The sequence below is a fragment of the Nilaparvata lugens genome, chromosome 7, assembly GCF_014356525.2.
Source record: "Nilaparvata lugens isolate BPH chromosome 7, ASM1435652v1, whole genome shotgun sequence".
In the NCBI taxonomy this organism is placed as follows: domain Eukaryota; kingdom Metazoa; phylum Arthropoda; class Insecta; order Hemiptera; family Delphacidae; genus Nilaparvata; species Nilaparvata lugens.
The window spans coordinates 56,625,755-56,650,854 of NC_052510.1; the positions used below are offsets into that span (position 1 = coordinate 56,625,755).

The 25,100-nt window shown below is 35.0% G+C and overlaps 1 protein-coding gene across 1 annotated transcript in view; it reads right to left on the reverse strand.

The window, feature by feature from the left end:
• The window catches only part of LOC111060382 (nuclear pore complex protein Nup54), a 31,413-nt gene extending 6,401 nt beyond the window's left edge, over positions 1-25,012 (reverse strand). The window contains exons 1-9 of the mRNA XM_039433233.1: positions 24,795-25,012; positions 22,299-22,439; positions 19,011-19,205; positions 16,970-17,086; positions 12,571-12,801; positions 10,804-10,954; positions 7,769-7,911; positions 5,866-6,021; positions 3,510-3,766 (exon numbers count right to left, since the gene is read on the reverse strand). Coding sequence (XP_039289167.1) covers positions 3,510-3,766; positions 5,866-6,021; positions 7,769-7,911; positions 10,804-10,954; positions 12,571-12,801; positions 16,970-17,086; positions 19,011-19,205; positions 22,299-22,439; positions 24,795-24,885 — 1,482 coding nt within the window. The 5' untranslated portion in view covers positions 24,886-25,012. The remainder of the gene's footprint in view (positions 1-3,509; positions 3,767-5,865; positions 6,022-7,768; positions 7,912-10,803; positions 10,955-12,570; positions 12,802-16,969; positions 17,087-19,010; positions 19,206-22,298; positions 22,440-24,794) is intronic.
• Between the last annotated feature and the right edge of the window lie 88 nt (positions 25,013-25,100).

A 25,100-nucleotide genomic window follows, 5' to 3' on the forward strand; every position in this document is an offset into this window, starting at 1 on the left:
TACAGATGTTCATCGAGCCAAGATTGTGCTACTCTTAGACCATTTTCTGCGCTAAGGCGCACGTCCTCCCAGGAATTGCCAGTGAAAGTGAGAGCGGTATCATCAGCAAAGGATACGATTGAGCAGTTCCCAATGTCAACTTTAAGAAAATCATTAATATAAATTTGGAAAAGTATTGGTGATAAAACAGTGCCTTGAGGCAGACCATATTCAGTAAGTTTTTTATTACTTGATAAAGTATTCAGCGTAAGTAGTTGATACCGTTCAGTTAGATAACTATTGAAAAGTTTGAGAGGTGATCCTCTGATTCCAAGGTGTTCCATCTTCTCTAATAATCTTGACTGGGATACAGTGTCAAAAGCCTTTGCCAAGTCTAAGAAAGTTGTTAAAGTTTTCTTTTTACTGTTGAAGTTTTCAATTATTCTTTCCAAAAAGTCGGATATTGCATCTTCTGTTGATATGCCACTCTTAAATCCATACTGATTTCTGTTGATAATTCTATGTTTATTCAAATAACTTACTAGTCTCTTCTTTATAATTTTCTCCATTATTTTAGCTAAATTATTTATTAAACTTATTGGGCGATAATTTGAGGGGTTTGATTTATCACCTGATTTATAAAGAGGAACAACTTTAGCAACTTTAAATAGTTTAGGAAAATAACCTACCAAAAAACATTTATTTATTATCATTTTAAGAGGCTCTACAATATAGGAAGCTATTTTTTTCAGACAGGCAGAACTCAAATTGTCTACTCCTGGAGAAGAGTTACTTCTGAGAGAATTGATTGTGTCTATTATTTCATCATTGTTTGTATCAGCCAAATAAAATGAATTGAATGAGGGGATTGACGAATCGGCATGAGTACGTTGTCTAGGGCTGTTATTTATTATTTTATTAGCATATAATTGACCTACATGCGTGAAATGGTGGTTTAGAACTTCGGGATCTATATTGGGTATTTTTTTATCTCGTTTTATATTCAATAGATCATTGATACACTCCCATGTCTTTTTCGAATTGCCTCTGCTTGGAGTAGTATATTATTATAGTAGTCATACTTCGATTTTTTTATCATGTTGTTTAATGTGTTTCTGTAGTTTTTATATAGTGATTTGAGAAAGTTGTTTTGAGGCTGTTTTTTTAATTTCTGATGCATTTTATCTCGTTTTCTTATTGACGTTATTAATCCTGCAGTTATCCAAGGCTTGAGAGGCTTTAGTTTGTGTGGTACAATTTTTATTTGGGTTGCATTTCCAATCTCAGTGGATAATGCATCAACGAATAATTCAACAGCATTTTCAATATTCAAATCAAGTTGTGATGCAACCTCGGACCAATTGTACTTCTTAAGATTATTTATCAAATCATGGTAGTTTATAGATTTTCTAGTGTTAACACTTGGTTCAGTTCTAACGTGGCCTTGCCTTCAAACCCACGGGATCTGCCCCATCGGGGCAGTTTCGGAGGGGCAAAAAGATAAACCCAAGAGACCAGAGATGGGTGAAACTCCAGGCACAAAAATGTGGGTCAAGAGGCTGAGTCGAGGTTGGCCGGGCGCCGGCGCCCTAGAGGCAGTTTGGCGTCCCCTCTCTCAGCGGAAGGACCTACAAAAAAAGCCAGGAGTTGAACTCACGTAGGTTTGTGGGTGGAGAGGCCAAAACTCACCACTGCTCAAAGAAGGGCGGCCATTCAGGCAAAACTTCTTGGGGAAGAGGTGAGGCTTTTGACCCTTCAGAGTTTCGGAGGGGCAAAAAGAAAAACTCAAGAGACCAGAGATGGGTGAAACTCCAGGCACAAATGTGGGTCAAGAGGCTGAGTCGAGGTTGGCCGGGCGCCGGCGCCCTAGAGGCAGTTTGGCGTCCCCTCTCTCAGCGGAAGGACCTACAAAAAAACCAGGAGTGGAACTCACGTAGGTTTGTGGGTGGAGAGGCCAAAACTCACCACTGCTCAAAGAAGGGCGGCCATTCAGGCAAAACTTCTTGGGGAAGAGGTGAGGCTTTTGACCCTTCAGAGTTTCGGAGGGGCAAAAAGAAAAACTCAAGAGACCAGAGATGGGTGAAACTCCAGGCACAAATGTGGGTCAAGAGGCTGAGTCGAGGTTGGCCGGGCGCCGGCGCCCAAGAGGCAGTTTGGCGTCCCCTCTCTCAGCGGAAGGACCTACAAAATGGCCAGGAGTGGAACTCACGAGGTCTCGTGGGACTATTCTGTCTGAACAAGCAAGTGCACGCGTTCAGTGTGAGTGTTCCTATTGCTCTTCCCAGATTTCATCTGCACGCTGGTGGTGCATGATCTCCAAGCGTGCACTTGCATATATACGCATACAATGTAATCACACACTAAAATGTTCTGTTCAATTAGGTTTTAAAGATAAAGGAAAGGTTAGTGAGGTTGGGGTTTTGGCTTTTAAGCTGCATACAGACATGATCGCCATGAACACGCGCATTTCAATTTTTATCAGCTGATTATATCTGTATAATTTGTACAGAAACGGTAAGGTACAGATATAATAAGCATAGCATCAGTTGATAAAAATCTGGTGTGGCGTACTCACACAACTTTCCTTGCCGTTATGCAAATTTATCACCTGACGCTAGTGTTCCCGCGTATCTCAAGTCTACTATTCAAAGATTTGAGCCAGCTGGTGACAGGGCAATAACGCTGAAGACACACGAGGTGTGCTATCTCTTCATAGAGAATCATTTGAATCATTTAATAGAATCAATAGTTTCCAACAGTTTGCAATTGGATAATCACATTTTCTCGAATTTCGAGCTTATTTTTAATTTTAGGTGGAAATGTTACTGAACATTAATTGTAGAGATTCTCATGCTCAATCTTTTCCACTCGAAATTTTTTGTTTAAATTGTATCTGAAGCCTGACAATTGGGAATCAAAACTTTGCATAGATGGGGCGGAGCTCCTGAAATTTTTACAGATATGAGACATGTGGCAGTTGATAGAGCTTATCGATGACTATTTCAGGTATAACTTTAATCAAAATCGTTGGAGCCGTTTTCGAGAAAATCGCGAAAATCCCTGTTTTTGACAACATTTTCGCCATTTTTGCCGCCATCTTGAATCGCATTTGATCGAAATTGTTCGTGTCGGATCCTTATATATTATTGTAAGGACCTTGCGTTCCAAATTTCAAGTCATTCCGTTAATTGGGAGATGAGCTATCGTGTACACAGACGCACATACACACACACACACACACACACACACACACACACACACACACACACACACACACACACACACACACACACACACACACACACATACAGACCAATACCCAAAAACCACTTTTTTGGACTCAGGGGACCTTGAAACGTATAGAAATTTAGAAATTGGGGTACCTTAATTTTTTCGGAAAGCAATACTTTGCTTACCTATGGTAATAGGGCAAGGAAAGTAAAAATTGAGGAATGCAACTTGGGCACTCTATGTTCCATCTGGATCTGTGAATAGGTAGTAGAACAAATCACAAAAACTGTGGAACGCACCTTGAGCACTCTATGTTCGAGCTGCAAGAACCGTTGTCGGTACTCGGTGATCTTGGCGACCGTTTCCGACTGCCGCCTCTGCAGCTCGGCGATATCCTCGGAGATGCGATCGAGTACGGCCTGGTGAACCTTGGTCTCCTGTTCCTGGCAGCGGGCCCGCCACCGCAGCTCGTTGAAGCCGATTATCGGCACTGGGATCAGCTTGTCGGGGTCGGGGTTGTCCAGCTGGGCCGACTTCCAAAGCCTCGAGTCGATACCTAAAGCAAAAAATTGTCAAAAAACTAAAGCCTACATAGATAGCCCATACCATACTGAGTATATTTATAAAGTATATTTATTTCGCCAAAATACAAGATACATAAGACTGTAGTACCTGAAAATCGGCAACCCTGTATAATACTACCTAAATTTGATACTACCTGATGTTTCGTTTGAGTTTTAAATGTATTTCAATCTCTTTATTTAATAATCCAATTATTTTTGAAAATTGATAAGCACTTGGATGTTGGTAAGCACTAAATTGTAAAAAAGTGTTATGATTTTCAGTTACATCAGTATTATCATCTTAGACAAAAATGTAAAATAGAGAAAAATACTAGAAAAAACTAAAAATAATAAAACTAATCAAACAGAATAACATAATATATCTTTCTGAGTAATAAAACGAGATGATTATAACTGAATATCATAACACTTTTCTACAATTTAATGCTTACCAACATCCAAGTGCTTATATTCAATTTTCAAAAATAATATAAAAGATTGAAATGCATTTAAAACTCAAACGAAACATCTATTAATTTATTAAAATTTAGGTAATATTATACAGAGTTGTCGAATTTCAGTTACCACCGCCTGCTACGAGGTTATTAAGAACGAATAGTGGGGATGCCGATTTTCAGCTACTACCCCCTTCTACAAGGTTATCATAAACGAATGCGGTGCGGTTCACCATATACACCAATAGAAACCGCACCATTTTTACAAGGATAGCAAACCAATGTTAACCAGGTGCTGACTTAAAGTGAATATCACTAAAGTTATAAAACTATACGCATAGTTCATCACGAGAATCTGCTTCGAACTGAAGAGGAATTAAATTAGATTGAATGAAAAAGACTAAGAAATTGTCAAAAAACCACTGATTTATTGATAATTAGAAAGACCGGTTTCGGTTATTACACCATTGTCAATCTCTGTTAAACTCAGAGTTTTTTGACAATTTCTTAGTCTTTTTCATTCAATATGAATAATTACCACAATATCAACTTCTCAACTACACAAAAAGTAAAATTAAATTAGAGTTAGATGAGATTAGATTAAAACCAATATTAGATAGATAGACTATTATAAAAGTGATTTATTCATAACAAATACACTTGAAAGAAATTAAATAAGAACACAATACGACTTGATCAGTGACCAAGATTACAACGCATACATAATCTGGAGATTACACTGTTGATTAAACTACTTTCCATATGAATAAGAAGTTCTTCAGAGCAATCATTTCTGATTGATCGCTCTCTATAAGATCACTCCATAACATTCTCTTTGTTAAAAGGTTTTCAGAATAATTGTTTCATTGCCTATTAAATAAATATGCCTATGAATTATATTTTTGATATATTTTTATATGGATATGAGTTAGTTATTTGATTGAATAGACTAAAAACAGAAAGTGTACTGTTTTAAAAAATACTATAAATTACACTATATTATAAATTTGTCTATGAAATTGTGTCCAGACTTGTCGTCTTTGTAGGGAATATTCACTATGTATATTATTGTCTCTGCTGATGTATTTACTTTATTTATTCTTTTATACAATAAGTACATTGTCAAAATGGTAGGGAGGGGAAAAATAAGGTAACCTTGTGCTTTTCCTCTCCCAAATTTAGATATACATAGTCCGAAATAGGTTAAGGCCCGGTTGCACAAAAGCCGGTTAAATTTAAACCTTGATTAATTTTACAATCAGAGAAGCCTTTTTGATTCTCTGATTGGTTCCCGTGGAATCGATCACGGTTAAAATTTAACCAGCTTTTGTGCAACCGACACTCGGTCTTGTAGTTCTTCAATTCACAAAATTTTCAATCCTCAAGTATTTTCACAAAGTAGATTTTAAAAATTAAATGCTTCAAAACTAAACATAGAAAAAGTATTCTCAAGTATTTTCACAAAGTAGATTTTAAAAATTAAATGCTTCAAAACTAAACATAGAAAAAATATTTCACATCATTATTCACTTATTTTGTGAATGAAGATTATTTGATTTGAATTGGTATCCCTACAGTATTAAAAAGAAATAATAGTTTCGAAGTGATAATTAGTTAATTTCATTGATATCACTCACCGGCAGGAGCAGTATCCAAATACTCTTTGAGTTGATCGGCATCTATAGCCACAAATGGATAAATATGATCGGCTCCCATGTTAATCATCTGCTGTTTCTGCATTGGTTGCAACAGGAAGTTGACTATTTCATTGTGTGATACTCTCTTCAACGCACCTAAAAATATATAAAAATAAAATTTAAGTAGCATACATAATTGATACAATGAAATAATATAAAATGATCACTATAAACACATCACAAAATATTACAATATCACAACCAATGGTTGATATTTCAAAACTGAACAGAAATCATGAAGTGTAAGCATAACCTATTTTTGGAAAATTTCTATCTAAATTTGGGAAAGGAACAGTTTTGGGTTTTGAGCCTGTTGCTCCTTTCCCAATCATTCATAATTGTGAATAATATTGTGTACGTTCTGTGTACAGTAAATTGTTCCAGTTCCAATCGTAAATTGTTCTATCACGTGACTAGTGCAAAATGTTCTCATGGAACGCCATTTCAAAATCGTTGGTTCAAGCTTTTGGCGCGCACATAATATAAAGTTGATTTACACTGAAATGTGTCGTTTACTAGCTGCGTGAATGAAGAAAGACTTACCGTCTAGAAAAGTGTGCAATTCTTTTATTCCATTACTCTCTAATTTTCTATAGAGAAAAAATAATTTAATGAATGGTTATCAAACATCATATTGTTGGTTATGTATTCTATGGCTATGGCTATGGTAAACAAATTATCAGCGCATGCGTAGAGAAGCAAGCAGACTACAATAATCGAACAATGAGAGCTCAGATAGTTGGAACTGTACCAGGTCGGACAATTTACCACGCTTCGACTGTGGGGCAGGATTTTGGAACTGTACCAGGTCGGACAATTTACCACGCTTCGACTGTGGGGCAGGATTTTGGAACTGGAACTGGTTTCTGGTACAGAATCTGTCAAAACTCTTCCCATGGAACGCGGAACTTTTTACCTGGTAAATTGTGAATCGGACAATTTACCACATTCCATGTACACATAACGGGCCCATTCCATGTAACAATGTATAAATAAATAAATGGTACGGTATTATTTGTAAAATTGATATTTGAATTCATGTGTATGAAAGAGCATACAAGGTATGAAGACAGAAGTTTTATCAGTTTATTACACAACACCTAATCCTTGACTGTCCTATGTTATCGCATAACAGAGAGAGAAGAAACGTGGAATTAAAATAGATAAATGAAGAAGAAAATTGTAAGAACACTGATGAACTTATACCCTTACAGATAAGGGTAAGAAAATAATAATAAAATATATTTAATATGTATTTTAAAACCAGAAAATAACAGTTTCAAAATATCAATGATCCAGATAGCTATAATATTAAGGTTTTATGGGGAAACAGTCTCTTACGGAATGATACCACCTCACAAGCTGTATATTTTATTAGTTTACTTATCAATAAATTATGAATTATTACAGTCCATCGATTGACTGTTTAATTCAGCCACGACCGCCAATCTAACGATCCAGCATCAAGCATTTAAGTATCAGTATTTATTTATTATAATTTATAAATTATAATTATAGTTTTTTATTGCATCAATAAATTTACAACATATTGAGGCTTACAGCTTTATGCCAAAACAAGTCTCACTGAATATCGATATAATTGTTTTAACCACCAATGACTGTTTGATTCAGCCACGAACGCCAGTTCAACGATTCAGCTTTAAGAATCCATGTATCAGTATTTGAGTATAAATTTACAATATATTGAGGCTTACAACTTTATGCCGAAACAAGCCTTATTGAATATCGACATTGTTTAAGCTATCAATGGACGGTTTAATTCAGCCACGACCGCCAGATTAACGATCCAGCATCAAGAATCAGTATTCGAGTATCAACTCACCATTTTGTCCTTTCTCTTGAACATAGATTAGAACAAGAGATTTTGTTTCTGCTAGTGGTTTTATCGAATCAATATTGACGATAATATTCGGTCGATTTCCAAACACTGAATTCAAGCTCTGAATGAGTTGAGTTTCTTGAGTTCTGGAACAAAAATATTCGAATTTAGTTTGAAAACAAGATTCCAAGTGGAGCAAGGAAAAACACTGGGATTAATTGGTCATACATGCCCAATAATGTGATTAATACACTGGACCATTAAATTGAGAAATGTAGAAATAAGTAAAAACATTAGTCTATCAACTTGGGAATATTTAATTGATGTGTTTGTAGAATAGTGCCATTTTCGAAATTTGGAATCTATAGTCCGAGCAAACCTTAGTTTCTTTCTCTTTTCTTCTTCTTCTTCTTCTTCTTCTGACTTCCACGGTATAGGCATGATTGCCTGTTCCGGTCTTTAAAATAGCCTTGGAAATTAAAATTTATCAAAAATATAATTAAAATTTAACTTTAAAATCATGTCTAGTTTTAAGACCACCTTTTCCTTGGTCTTCCAACGTCTCTCTTACCTGCTGGTTTATAGTTGAGTGCTTTCACAGGGATTCTTCCGGTTGGCATTCTGTCGATGTGCGCTTTCCATCTATTTCGATATTTTTCAATTTCTTCATTCAGTGGCTCAACCTTAAGCTCCTCTCGAATGTCCTCATTTCGGAGTAGATCCAATCTTGTGCATCCCTTTACACTCCTTAGAAAGCGCATCTCAGCCGCTTGGATTCTGCTGATTTCTTTTCTACCTAGTACCCATGATTCGCTTCCATACGTCAACACTGGGATAGCCATGGTCTTGTAGAATTTCAGCTTTGTGACTCTCCTTACTTTATTTTTCAATGTTCTATGAATTGTTCCACAAATACAACCACATATAGCTGTTCTGTTGTTGTAAATTGGATGCGAAATAAAGAATCTTATCTTATATGTTGGTATTTGTTTTATATGAAAAAGAATTCATAGAATTTTTTCTATGAATTGTTCCACAAATATATTGGAATTTTTTTAACTTATTGAAAATATTTTCATCTTTTTCGTAGGTGAGAGTACAACCCAAATAAGTGAAGGCTGAATCTTGCTCCAAGATTGAATCTCCAACCACAATTTTTGTTTGGACTGGCCATTTTCCTTTGAAAGCCATCACTTTTGTCTTCATAGCTGAAATTCGAAGGTCATATTCCACACATATTTTTGTCAGTTGATATACGGAGTACTGTTTCTCTTTTCTTTTCTCTCTTTTGTATAATTTATAATTACATTTATAATTAATTTATTTTTACATCTATAATTTTATTATCGTTTCTTTAGTTTTTCAAACCTCTTGTTGGCCAATAGTATCTCTTGCGAAAATAGAAGCACATAGTTGCCGTTTCCATGCTGATTCTATCAACATACCTACTCTCTCTTTTTCGCTCTTCCTCACACACATCTCACAAGCGTTCTAGCGTCTACGAAATTTAACAGCACTGAACTCCATAGAGCTATTCTGCAATCTAAGGTTAACACAGACTATAGCTGAATATCATTTGACATTACTAGGCTTTAAAATGTGTTACTTTTTCTTACGACGTTGACAAGATTGAGACTGGGCACAGAAATCGTAATATATATTTTGGACTCAAAATTGGACAAAAATCATGAAGGGTAAACATAACCTATTTTTGGACAATGTCTATCTAAATTTGGGAAAGGAACAGTTTTGGGCTTCAAGCCTGTTGTTCCTTCCCCAATCATTCATAGTTGAGAATGATATTGTATGTATCAATGTATAAAATAAGTAAAATTAATAAATAATAAAGTACATCAACTCCCCAATGGAACAACTGTTAACCATAGATTTTCAACAGATGAACAGATAGATTGTCCACAGATAGTAATTGTTTCAACATGGGCCTATATCAATAATTAATCACAGATGGAATTAAATAGAGAATGCATTTATTCAAATGCTATCCAGAGATTGTCAGTTTGGTGTAAGGGCAAGCATTCCTGACTAGCAATTGGGAGGTACCGGGTTCGATTCCCGGGCTGGCAACTAATTTTTGGATAGTAGTTCTCATCGAATTTCCATCTAGCTGTTAGCCCTGTTGTCAATGTCTGCAGTAGCAGAGGTCTTCGGGGTGATTTGCAGCATTTATTTAGGATTTTCGTTCAATAATAATTACAATAATTAATCTTTCCACAGATAGTTAGATAGATAAATAGATAGATGAACTCCTCAGACAGTAATTGTTTCAACTCAAATTAATAAATACAGAATATTATCGACCGTTTGAAAGAAAAACATAAAATTCTTGAGCAGCTAGCTTCCAGAAAACTGTAAGTTTTATGGAACAGAAAAACAGTTCACATTTTGTTTTTGAAGAAAGGATTGATTGATTACAACAAAACGTGAATCACCTTGTTAAATAAAAATTTAACAAGCAGTTTGATGAGTTTCAATTACTTTAGAAGCATCGAGAAATCTAACAATCATTGAATGTAATTGAATAAATAGCTCTTCTCACAAAATTTATTCATTTATTGTACGAAATACTACAATCATAATATAATTATGACATTGAAGGAAAAACTAGGCTGAGCCTGTACTATTTCTCTCCAAAAATTTTGATCAAAAGTTAATGTTGTCCAAAGGTTGAGGTTATGATATCACACACTGCTTCTTCACTTGATTTTTGGTCCAGGAATTTGAAGATTTTGAATTTTGAAGGTTGACATAATACTTCAAATGAATCACAGAGTGTATCACAATAAATAAAAAACTTTAGAAATTTTGTACTTAACTCAAGAAATATTTTATACCAAGTCGGTATGAAATATTCAGAGAATAAACCTAAAAATAATAATATGTTCTACTCAACAAATAAAATGTATATTGCAATTGCATTTGAAAGCACAAAAGCATTTCATAAGTAAACATTCAATAAAAAAGTCAATAAACAGGATACTACGATTAGATAAAATGAATAGAATAAAATGCTCACTAACTTTATCTCTTCATCCTTTTTGTTGAAAGTGAGCGCTACTAGGGCATCCTTGGTTTCAGCTGTTGGCTTGCGACTGTAGCCGATGTATTTGAATCGACAGAACATATTCTGCGGTGTGTATTCCACTGGAGGCGCAGTCTGCGAATAGTAACCTGTAATAATTGAATAGACTCAGGAGTTTAGAGATCATGTTAGACCCTGGAGTTTATAATTTCGCTTTCTGAGTAAAGGGCTTATAAGTCCAGGACTTGAATTAGATTCTCGTCTCTTTCCGAGTCAAGGATTCATCAAAAATCGTTAAGTCCAGGACTTAAAACAGCGTGATTTTAAACCCTCAACTGGGGTAGGGTTTAAATTCAAGTTCTAGACTTAACTGAGCAAACACAATTCAGTTATTGTTTTGAAGTAGATAAAAAGCCAAATAGATGTCATGGAATACTTAAATTATTTGGATTAGTCCATCTAAATTCATGATTTATAGTTTGCAAGTCTCATTTTGGAATAAAATTGTATCAGAATTATGCGTGAAAAACTAACCTCATTTTACGACTGTGACATAACCTAAAAATGTTCAAGCAAAATAATTGCCTTGGAATTTATATTCCAATCTGAATGTTACTAATCAATGTCGTATTTAACATATTGATGATAATAATAACAATAATAAATTATTACTCCAGTTTTTTTTTTCAAAACAAATACGTTTTCAAACTCAATAGCCTAATGAAATTTTTATTCCAAAATCACTGATTAGGATCAATGATCAATGATCAATAATAGCATAACGTAAAATGAAATGTTTATTCATTCACCTTTCAAAGGTTTTGCTTTGAATAGGCCTACAAAGAAATCGAAACGTATTTTTACAAAATAGTTTGGAGAGCATGCTCATTTGAATTATCCCGCTGCAATCAGCTGTTTCCGTTTTGCTATAATGCCAACAATACAACAGCAAAATATTGTGAATTTCCCTCATGTTTACTGCGTTAAAGTCCTGGACTCGAATAAGTCGAGTACTTGATAGACTCCAGAGTTTAGAAGATAAAATCGTGACTCAGAAAGTCAATTTAGACCCGAGATCTTATTTTAGTCCCGTACTCTGTAAGTCCAGAACTTATAGATCCCGAGCTAGGAAACCGTCCCTAATATTTTCAAACTTTCCTATTCGAGCAACCAGCTGACTACTGGTATTAACATTGTGGTTAAAGCAGGACTTCCTATATACCGGACCTGCGCCTAGAAAAAAATGGCCCCCGTAAGTGGTGGCCGGCATTGATATTTTAAACGGGAACTAGACGAACTGAGACGCTCCCTAACAGCTGACAAGTGATTTTTTCTCAGTAGGAGTTTCTATAAGACCACCACATACGGCGGCCACTTTTTTTGTAGGTTCAGGTCCGTTAGTATATAGGAGGTCCTGGTTAAAGCCACCACGGCTAGAGCACATAATCTAAAAATTCATTAGATTCGATGACTCATTGTATTTTTATGTTGTATGACCGTTATGGGAGCAGATGAATTAGAAGTGAAGGCTACTATATTGCTTTTACGATTCATATTTAATAAATCATGAAAACTAATGAATTTATAGGTTATGTGCTCTAGCCGCGACGACTCTAAACACGCGTCTCTAGACGAATCAGACAAAACTTTTTTGAAAAGAAGTGTTCTCTGATTGGTTCTCCTGGCATTAAATTACAGTTAAAATCTAACAACTTTTGTACAACCGGGCCAATTTGTTTGTGACAATTGAACAAAGATTGTTTACCTTTTCCAGTACCCCAGAGTGCTTGCAGTAGATTCCACTTGGCCAATACTTGGTCCCTCTCATCGCCGAAGACGTGGCAGTTCAACACAGACGAACAAACAGCGTCCGAGTGTGTTCCTCCCCCACCAGCCGCCAACAGCTGCTGTTGCTGCAGCTGCTGCTGTTGAGTTTGACCCAATTGTGTCTGACCCAATTGAGTTTGACCCAATTGTGTTTGACCCAATCCCAAACCTGGACAAAAATATCATTGAACGTATATTGGTATTGTCATATTCATATCAGATATTTTTACTGAGATATTTTACTGTCTCTTTTCTGTATAAGGCTACTTGTAATATAAGTAGAAATAAAAATAAAAATCTCAGAACCCTAAAATAATTATAACAATAATAATAATAATAATAGATAAAATAATTCAAAAAAGGGTACTGAGATTTTTATTTTTATTTCTATTTATTTTACTGAGATACTTTGAATTTCAGGTAGAAATCAGAATTACTGAAAAACATAATTGAACGCATGTTGGTATCGATGACCTATATTTTGTCACAACATTCTTTTTTAACACTTGTATAAAAATCAGTTGAATGTAAATTTTGTAAATAATTAACTTGTGATACTCTATAATATAAATTTCTGGTAGAGCTATGAATTACTAAAAAAAAAAAACATAAGCGAAAGTATGTTGGTATCTGTATATTTTTATCACATCATTATTTTTTGAACACTTGAATTAACCACATTGAATGTAAATTTTGCTATTGCCTTACGATACTTTGTAGTCCTATTGCTAGTAAAACTCTAAATTACTGAAAAAACATAATCGAAAGCACAGAAGAAGAAAGAAAGAAAGCAGTAGCATCACATTCTCCCTTCAACTACTTTCTCCATTTTTACTACTGCTTCATTTCATCCCATTTCTTAATTATTTGCCACCTTCCAATACAGAATTTCTCAACAGGAGGTTCACAATTCCAAGAAATCATGAGAATATTTGAACCCAGAAGAAATAAAAATATGTACTTTTCTTTGTCTTGAAAGTATGTTAATTTCGGTTTATTTATCTTTTCTCTCTTCATTCTTTCTTCTCTTTTTATTATTATTTGATTTTATTTTGTTCAATAATTATTCTTATAATCAATTATTTTTTACGATTACTTCAATGATTATTTGTATTCTTTAATATTAATTGTATATTTCTTCATTTTTTATCTTCTTGTATTTCAAATTGTATGATGTGTTGAAAATATTGTATTGTGTGAAGGAGGCAAAATGGGTTCATCCTGTTATCTACATTGATAAAATTATTATTATTTAAATCACATCATTCTCATTGAACACTTACATTGATATTTGTATATTTTTATTGCATCATAATTATTTTTCAACACTTGTATTAACAATGGTTGAGTGTAAATTTTGTTATTGTATTATGATACTTTGAATTGCTGGAAGAACTCTGTATTACTAAAAAAAATCATCGAAATAGTATTGATATTTGTATATTTTATAGCATAATGATTATTTTTCAACACTTGTATTAACAATGGTTGAATGTAAATTTTGTTATAGCCTTATGATACTTTGAATTGCTGGCAGAACCCTGAATTACTGAAGAAATATAATCGGAAGAGTATTGATATTTCTATATTTTTATCGCATAATTCATTCTCAACTCTTACATTAACAATAAATTGTTGAAAGAAAATGTTGTTATCACCTTATGATACTTTGCATTTCTTAAAGAATATTCTATACCATAGAGAAACAAAAGCGTAAGCTTACGCTATTGTTTCTCTATGCTAATACTCACAGCATGTATTTTATAAAATTGTCCTAATTCATTACTGATTAATTCGTACACTTTGTATATAACTTTGTATACATTGTTACTACAGTAGTTAGCAATACTGTCTGAACGGTTCTGGTTATGCTTAGTATTGCTCAGTTAATTTGGGAAAATTAAAAAGGTTTTCAGCTTTCATGTGGTGAAATGTGATTTAGAAACAGTCGTTTCTACTGTACTTACATTCATACTGAGAGTTTTGTAATTTTTCACGGACTGCGAGCAATTTGAGGAGTGTTGGTTTGTCAATTTTAGCAGCTTGGTTGAACATGACTATGGGATAAAAGTGTGTTCGATCATGGAATAAAAGTGTTTTCAACTATGTCAACTTGAATTCACCGGTCGGTCTTTACTACTGAACTGTCGTCTGCTTCGTGCCGGCTGAGTTAGAATTTATCACTCACTGATGAAGATAACAGATAAGGATACTGGTAAGATAAAGTGACAAACAACTTGTTGCGCACTGGCTGATTTTTCTTCAACCCTCTCTACTGACGAGTCATTATCTACTGAATTTCAACCCTCTCTACTAAAGAATCTTTATCTACTAAATAGTCTATCACCGCACTCTGACCTACTTTTATTTTAATAATGATTCAATCATCGTTTTCTTATCTATAAATAAGCCGTCTTTTCCTCGCACCTGATCCTTTTCAGATTCAGGAGCTTCCCATTCTCCTGCCTCGACAGCTTTCCTGGCATTTTTCCTTTGAATCTGCATTTACAACTGATTGATAAACAACATTCAAATCAGCATGTCCAAGTAGAGTAAATAAATAGGAACCCATGTGGGAAAAATCTGGTGTGGCGCACTCACACAACTTTCCTTGCCATTATGAAAATTTATCACCTGACGCTAGAGTACACGCGAATCTCAAGTCTACTATTCAAAGATCCAAGCCAGCTGGTGACAGGACAATAACGCTGGAGACACGAAGTCTGCTATCTCTTCATAGTGGATGATTAAATAGAATCAACAGTAGCCAACAGTTTGCAATTGAAATAATAACATTTTCTCGAATTTCGAGCTTATTTTGAATTTTAGGTGAAAATGTTATTGAACATAAATTGTAGAGATTTTCATGCTTAATCTTTTCCACTTGGAATTTTTTGTTTAAATTGTATCTGAAGCCTGATAATTGGGAATCTAAAATCAAACTTTGCATAGATGGGGCGGAGCTCCTGGAATTTTTACAGATATATGACTTGTGGCAGTTGATAGAGCTTATCAATTACTATTTGAGGTATAAATTTGATCAAAATTGTTGGAGCCGTTTTCAAGAAAATCGCGAAAAACCCTGTTTTTGACAACATTTTCGCCATTTTAGCCGCCATATTGAATTGCATTAGATCGAAATTGTTCGTGTCGGGTCCTTATATTGTAAGGACCTTAAGTTCCAAATTTCAAGTCATTCTGTTAATTGGGAGATGAGATATCGTCTACACAGACGCACATACACTCATACACACACACACACACACACACACACACACACACACACACACACACACACACATACAGACCAATACCCAAAAACCACTTTTTTGTACTCAGGGGACCTAGAAACGTATAGAATTTTTGAAATTGGGGTACCTTAATTTTTTTCGGAAAGCAATACTTTCCTCACCAATGGTAATAGGGCAAGGAAAGTAAAAATTTTACTAAATCTGGTAAAGCAGTACTATGTATAACAAGGGTTTGTGCAAAATGTCGAATGACTACGATGGGTATTAACAGTACAATATTTAATAACAAAATAAAATAATTCTGAGGGACATACCTAATCGTTACCTAGATCTAGGCTACATACCTAGATTTAGTGAGTTGGTCAAGCGTTATCAAAGAGGTAATGAAAACAAATGAATCTCTGTGATCTGTTATCAAAGAACATAAAAATGTTGTGCTTTTGAAAGCAAGCAAAGTTGAGATAAACACAGTGAGATATAAGCCCAAAGTGCTTATATAGTGGTATATTGATTGATTTTTATTGCCAAAACTATGACAATTTTCTAAACATAGTTAATTCATGGAATAAATTCATTTTTATAGAAATAAAATGTATTTGGATCGTTAAAATAAAAATGAAACCAATGAATTCATGTAAGATATACAGTAGCTTATCTTGATATAATTGAAGGATTTTAATCGACTTACTAATGGAAAAATACTTTTCTTTCTTTTTGATTGGAACCATAGTAATGGAAAATAATAATAATAATAATAATAATATAATAATAATAATATAATAATAATAATAATAATATCGTGTGACCTGGCTGGCTCAGGTCTGGTGTTAGAGTTTTCAGGTCGCAACTGATCAATTTCAGGGCCTCTGACATGACCTAACTACTGCTTTTTGGGCAGCCGGGACCGAAGGCTTAACGTGTCCATCCGAAACACGGGAGTGTCCCGAGATAAATATCTTGCCCGGGCCGGGATTTGAACCCGGGCCTATGAATCATAAAGCCAGCATCTGATCCACTCCTATAGTATTGGAAATAATGTAGATCATTTATTGCCTAATGAATGAAACATAGTAAAAACCAACTAACCTTGTCCAAATGATGGTGTTCCGCCCAAAGTTCCAGTGTTTGTTCCCAAGCCTCCCGAACTTGTTCCGAACCCTCCAAACAAGCCTCCTGAGCTAGTTCCAAAACCACCACCCAAACCTGGAAGAAATTATTGAGTAAACATAAAAAAATACAAATCAACACATAAAAATATGAATGTACATTATATTTATAAGGAAGAATACATATTTCGACGGCAAAAGAAGAAAACTTATACCTCACCTACACAATTGCAATTTGTTGAAGTATTCATCATGAAGACATAAAATTTGGTATGTCAAGTTTTATTATGACAAGTGACAAGTTAGTATCAGCTGCTCCAATTCATTAACAAGATCTCATTTTACTGATCTTGATTTGATATTAGAAAACACATAACAAATAACATACAGAAAGTATTATCTTTATGGTAATCCTTATTCAATGCTTCAATCTAGGTACTGCTAATTTAATTCAATTCATTCTTTATTGTCATGATCATTTTACACAAATACATAGACATCGTCAGGTACATAAGAGCAAATATCACAAAATATTAATACGACTAGTGTTATTTATTTCTAATATAATTCTTGAACGATGATAGAATGGAATAGACTGTTCTAATATTATTTTAGAACATCACAATTCTTACAAAAGTAATAGAAGAATCTGACAAAGCACCATTGACTCTAAAACAATAATTTTACTTTCCTTGCCCTATTACCATAGGTAAGGAAAGTATTGCTTTCCAAAAAAAATTAAGGTACCCTAATTTCAAGTTTTCTATACGTTTCAAGTCCCCCTGAGTTGGTCTGTGTGTGTGTATGTGTGTGTGTGTGTGTGTGTGTGTGTGTGTGTGTGTGTGTGTGTGTGTGTGTGTGTGTGTGTGTGTGTGTGTGTGTGTGTGTGTGTGTGTGTGTGTGTATGTCTGTGAACACGATAACTCCATTCCTAATCAACCGATTGACTTGAAATTTTAAACTTAAGGTCCTTATACCATGAGGATCCGACAATAAGAAATTCAATAAAATTCAATTCAAGATGGCGGAAAAAATGGTGGATAATTACTAAAAAACCATGTTTTTCACGGTTTTCTCTAAAACGGCTCTAACGATTTCCTCTAATTTATACCATGGATAGCTATTTATAAGCCTATAAACTGACATGAGTCTCATTTCTGGGAAAATTGCAGGAGCTACGTAATATTCTTGAGAAAATGGCGGATAGTTACTAAAAAAACATGTTTTTCACGATTTTCTCAAAAATGACTTGACCGATTTATTTCAAATTCATACCCTCTGTACTTATTTATCAGCTCTATCAATTGACATGAGTCTTTTTCCTGGGAAACTAATGGGGTCCACCTCATCCTTGAGAAATAGACTTTGTAAACTCCCTCTCGTGCATGAGGTAGGTAGGTAGAGCAGTTTATAAAAAGAACACATAGTCCAGATATTTCATCTGTAGAACAGCTGTTTTGACAACTTTAAAAAAAATCATCGAATTTCACAATTAGGAAAAAGTACTCTGAAAACAATAATTATATATACAGATATACAGTAGTCTGACCGTAGTTGCAAATATGTTGCCGCCAATTGTCATTATGTTATTCCCCTAAATTATTCTCGTTTGAGAATGAGGCTTACAGTTCAATAAGCAAGGAAAGTTGTGTGAGTGTACCACACCAGATTTTTGATATATAATATCAATATAATGTAGTTATCTAGCATTTATTCTTGACAAAAATATAGCCTTTATAACAAAATGTTTTGAAAAATGAGAGACAATAAACTTACTAGATAATTATTAAAACATTCTCTACTACGTGTTGAAATCTTCAGAGGATTTCATAGCTCTGATTTTTGTTTAATAAATTATTGCCATTCTATTTGTTTTGATTCTGTACAATATCTTCCGTCCAATACAACTTATTGCACAATGATAAAAAGGCCTACAATAATTCTACAACTACAAATTCATGACACATGAAAAACTATATCTTGATATCATTTCAGAATCGTGAAAACTCATTAATGCTTACTAGTAGAAGGTGCCGTGGATGTTTGTCCAAACTTGTTGAATAGTGAAGGCATAGCACTGGATGTCGACTGATTCGATCCAAAGCCAAACGTCGGAGCTGTAGAAGTTGTTGTCGATCCAAACCCTCCGAAGGTGCCAAAACCCGTTTGCCCGGTACTAGTAGTGGACGTAGAACCGAATGAGCCGAAAGCTGATCCTGCAATAAAATATTTCAAAACATTAAAATATCGACTATAGTGAGGTCCACGTTATAATGGCAGTGTTTGATTAGCAATGGTATTGCTATCATTGTCTATCAGTCAACAAAGCGGAAATCGCTCTCTTTCTCGCTTTGCTCTGTTGCCAGATTGTCTTTTAACAATGAAGAATTATTAATTCTTGTATTTTTTTGTATTGTTATCTTGTAATAGAGAGTTAAGTTTAAGAGAGGGCCGACTGCGCCCTAACTTCGCTCTCTACGAAAATGAAGGCAGTAATTCAATTCAATTAATTAACAAAATACTTAATCTTAATTATGAAATTATTGAAAAATATAATTCTTGCTTGATAAAATATAATTGATTATTTTTAAACGAGAATGAACAGTTAATATTATCACATCAATAAACCTGTATCAGCTACCGTCTATAAGAAGGCATTGACAAGACAGAGAATCGGCAACGATGTTTTCCTATCTTCCTCCAATGCCATTATAACGTGGACCTCACTCTAGTAGATCTATAGTAAGATTCACGTTTCAAAGTTAGTGGAATGATGAGATGGCTTTGTTAACAATTTCTCTTTTCCAAAACCTTCTATACTAGTTAGCTGTGATACAAGCTATCCCGGTAAATCGGCAACGTTGTTCTCCTATCTTCCTCCACTGCCATTATAACGTGGACCTCACTATAGTAGATCTATAGTAATATTCACGTTTCAAAGTTAGTGGAATGATAAGATGGCATTGTTAACACTTTCTCTTTTCCAAAACCTTTTATACTAGATAGTTGTGATACAAGCTATCCCAGTAAATCTGATAATTGTAATAAATAATGGTCAATTCCATCTCATTATATAGGTTATGAAGTCAGTGGAAATTATAGGAATACAGAGTTGCCGCCCATTCTCAGTTATCACCGCCTTCTATATCAGATATCTGTGATTCTTGTTAATAATGATCAACACTAACTCAAATCTGATCTGACACAGATCTGTTTTATTTATTATTGTCTATTGTATGCATTGTAGCTGTGCAATTTATTGTATGTTTCTTCAATGTGAATTGTGACTTGGCTATATGTAACTTCTATGTTCAACTGGCCCAATAAAAACTTGAAACTTGAAATATATCTTATCCATCAAGAAAGTATAATTATCTTTTCATGATTTAATAATACATTTTTATAATTTAGATGCAATATTTTGGTAGTTTATTTCTACATACGGTAGTCTACAAACAATTTGGCATTGTCAGCATGAAAATTATTGTCGTTTCTTATAAGAATGCTGTGGTGCAGGTTGAATCGCTTTCGTAAATCTGCAGGCAGGTGTGATCAAGCACAGACTACTTGGGGCATAGCCACTGACCCCCACTGCACCTGTGGAGATGTGCAGACGATGCAGCACTTGGTGGAAGACTGTCCACTGTATTCCTATGAAGGAACTAAGGGTAGGAATTCCTATGGGGACTCAGGGGTATTCACCTGGTGGATGAGCTGACCATGTCATGGCTGGAGGGGACTGTGGGAGAGCTTGGCATCTGGACTCACAAGAAGGAAGAAAACCTGACGAGACATATTTATTTATGTTGAACGTTATAACCATATTATATAAACGTTTTATTGACCGAGCGAAGTGAGGTCTAAGATTCAAGTTGAAGGTTTGTCATTTCTCTTAGGCTGGTTTTTAAGTCCTAGACTTTAAACAGCTGAAGTCAGAAAATTGAGATTCCAAAACGGGGCGTAGTCGCAGCTTTTATAACAGTAGTCGTAGTTTTTATTCTCTCATTTGTATAATTGGAAACGTTTTTCCTTGATGAAATTGGACATTCCTAAATAATTCAAAATAGCTGAAACTTTCACTATTTTCTCTTTATTTTACTTTGTGTTCAATTTTCTAGTTTTTTGAAATTTAATTCAAACGTGACTATTACAATGACTGCGACTACGCCCCGTTTTGAAAAACCAATTTTCTGACTCCAGCTGTTTAAAGTTTAGGACTTAGCTGAATCCCGAGCTCGGAAACCGGCCCTTAATGTTTAAATGTTGCGCATTTACGGCGAAACGCGGTAATAGATTTTTATGAAATTTGACAGGTATCTTAATTGCGCGTCGACGTATGTATATACAAGGTTTTTGGAAATTTTTCATTTGAAGGATAATATAAAATGAAAAAGGAGCCTCCTTCATACGCAATATTAGAGTAAAAATCAGACCATAGAATTATTCATCATAAATCAGCTGACAAGTGATTACACAGATGTGTGAGGAAGCCAGTCTATTGCTGTATTTCCATAAGGTCTATAGTTTCAATCAGGTACTTGTGGATGAGGTCTACTGTTCACAGAACTACTAGTTTATTAGTTTGTCTATTTGTTGTTATTTGTGTATTTTATTAGTTACTGAACTGGGCCTGAAAAATCATAAAATATATAAGAATGCTGTCAGTTCTGACAAATACTTGATCAATTATTGTTTTAGTTTGTTTTTGTATTTTACACATAACATGAAGCCATTGATCCTACAAGTGTAGGTTATGCATCAAGAAGATGGTATAGTGAATCTTGTCAATCTTCAATGTAAATCTTATTTTAGAAATACCTACCACGGTATAAAGAGGTCCACGTTTTAGTGGCTGTATTTGTTTAACATTGATCCGTGATCCGTGATCTAGTGGACAGAGTGCTCGCGGAACAACCTAGAAATCCCGGGTTCGAACCCCACTCAGAGCCAAAAGTTTTTGAACAGGTCACTCCCGTGTTATCGGATGGGCAAGTTAAACTGTCGGTTCCGGCTGAAGTATGACAGTCGTAAGGCCCATTGACGGCTCAAATGATATATTCAGGCGAGGTGGAACTTCCGTCAGGAACTCCCCACCAATAAAAGCCATACGAATATTATTATTATTATTAACATTGGTGTTGCTATCATTGTCTATCATTCGACAAAGCAGATAGCGTTATCCTTGGAATGCAGAAAGATGGACCTTCTATAGAGGATAGCTGATACTTGTATATCTGATGTAATATTAACTGTTATTCTTGTTTAAAACAGTCAATCTTGAATATAAATCTTATTTTAGAAATACGTACCAAAGGCAGGAGCCGCAGTGGTTGTGGCAGTGAATCCAAAGCCTGTATTGGTAGTGGTGGAGGCCGTGCCACTCAAGTTGAACGAAGGAGCCGAGCTGGTCGACCCTCCAAACGAGAATCCTGTTGTTCCAAAGCCTCCAGCTGCAAAGCAAGTTTACTAGCATTATAATCTAATTTTTATAACTCTCGAGTCGGTGTAGGATAGGGAATGGGATAGGTATGATGATGACATTAGTATGGCGGTGACATGGCAAGACAAACGTAGCCAAGCTTACCAGCTTGGCAAGACACTGGACCAACGTGTGGACTAAGCATTATATTAATGGATCATTCGAAGCATAAGTTACTAGCTTTCTAAATATAGATAATCGTTTCTTGAATAATTCTCCCTTCAATTCTAATCTACTATTAGATTATCCTCCTACTAATTCGTTATAAATATTGACAATTATGCTCAACTCACACTTACGCGACTCAGGTCGAGAAGAGAATCGACCCTAGTCGAGAGCATGACTGTGTTTTCGAATGGTGACGTCGCGCAGACTAGAATCGACTGGTCTAAGTGTCACCATTTGGAAACACATGTTCTCGACTAGTGTCCAGTCTCCTCTCGACCTGAGTCGCGTAAGTGTGAATTGAGCCTTATAGTCAATTTAGATAACTAATTAATAGGAGGATAATCTGATAGTAGATTAGAATTGAAGGGAGAATTATTTAAGAAACGATTATCTATATTTAGAAAGCTAGTAACTTATGCTTCGAATGATCCATTAATATAAATGTTTAGCCCACACGTTGGTCCAGTGCCTTGCCAAGCTGGCAAGCTTTGGATGCGTTTGTCTTGCCATGTCATCATCATACTGCTCATATATGTTGATGTTGACTTTGTTTTAATTGACTGCAGTATGAATGACTTAATAATGTGATGTAGTATTAATATTACAAATATTGATGTTGTTAAATTTGTTATTGCTTATATGTTTTTTGACGATGTCTTGCATTTGTTTTTAATGTTCTGACAATAGATGAATCTTGAATCTTGTGACCATGTCATTGCAATGTGACCAGTGCCTCATCAAGGCGAGCGATGGCAAGCGCTCGCTACACAGAGTGCCGGTTAAATTTTAACCGTGATTAATCACGAGAACCAATCAGAGATGGCGATTTTGAAAAAACGGCTTCTCTGATTGGTTCTCGTGGAATTAATCACGGTTAAAATTTAACCGGCTGTTGTGCAACCAGGCCAGAGAGCCGCATTAAAAATGGGAATAAATAGCCTTTATGACAGACGACAAAACAGCACGCATTGGTGTACAAGAGTGTGGATGGATGGCTGCATTGCCTTTACTGGCCTTCGCTCTAAATCGCATAGGTGCGATGGCGAATGCTGGCAAACCACTGATTCACACTCTGGCACTTGTCGTCATTTGTTCGCATTGGGAAATATTGTGGATGCAGCATCAAATAGCCTATAGCCTTTCGAAGTCTGAGGGGAACATTCTATCAAGTCTCTTTAAGACCTAAATTACATAAGTACGTTATTAGGGTGAGGTACAAAGAGTGTTTGAGCGTTTTGTGAGTCATTAATTATTATTGTGCTCATTTCACTATACTTTGTTCAAATTAACTTCCGACTTGGGATGAACATGCTCACTATGCGCAGCAGAGAAGACATACAGAGGTAGGGATTCAACGGCGGCTATGTTTCCCTTATGTACCGGCCAGCGTTCTCTAATTTCCATTGAGTATTCAAGCGCTCATGTTGAACTTAGGAAGTTTCCTCTCTGCAATCACAGTCTCGACTGACTCTATTCGACAAATTGACATCTACGCTTCCACCTATGACTCAATCCATCACTGCAATTGGCTGATCTACCTCCATTTTCTCTGCGCCGCAAATTTCCCCAAGTCTGAAGAAGATTTGCATAAAGTATAGGGCCATAGGGACACCATCCAAAACATCACATTTTGGTGTTTGAACACCAATTTCTGGTGTCTCACACGAGACACCAGCCCAAACACCGATGGTGCCATATCTTCTTTTACACTCTGAATCTACAATCTAATGATGTTCTTGCCTATTCGTATGACCTAATATAAAAATAATATTAAAAGTTTGAAGAAGTCAAAATATCACATAAGAAGTTATTGACGGCCTATATGTCAATTTGTGACATCCTGTTTTATAGGCTAGTAAAATTTATTCTTTATTTTGTAATGCCGTACAGGCATAACATTTAGTTTTTTAATTATCGATAAGTTTGTGCTGAATTTATATTTCAATTATTAGGCTAGTATACAGAGGTAAAGTAAGTAAAATTTAAAACACGTATTTTGAAAATTAATAATAATTAAAAAACAAGTCAATATTATAACAGATGAATAATGATTTAATATGCAAAAGAATTTCAGGAAATCTTAGATACCGTAACCAGTATGTTTTAATCAGTTTAAATGTAAAAAATATGATCCAACATTTAACACTGTTGTTCTTACCTTTTGTTGTTTGGGTAGATGGTGTCCCAAAGCTAAAAGCTGGCGTGGTTGTTGAACTTCCAAAAGAAGGCGCTGATAAATTGAACGCCATTTTTTATAAAGATAAATATTTGTTTTACTTTCAAAATTGGATAAGTAAAACTTTATCTTTATAATAATAACGGACAACGCATTTCACACATAACCTACAAAGAAAAATCAAATATGGAAGTTGAACCAATGGTCCAATGCCTTCTTGATACAACGGCATCTGATCCTAGCATCACACGGTAAAACGCATGCGCAGGTAACATTTCATTTTCATGC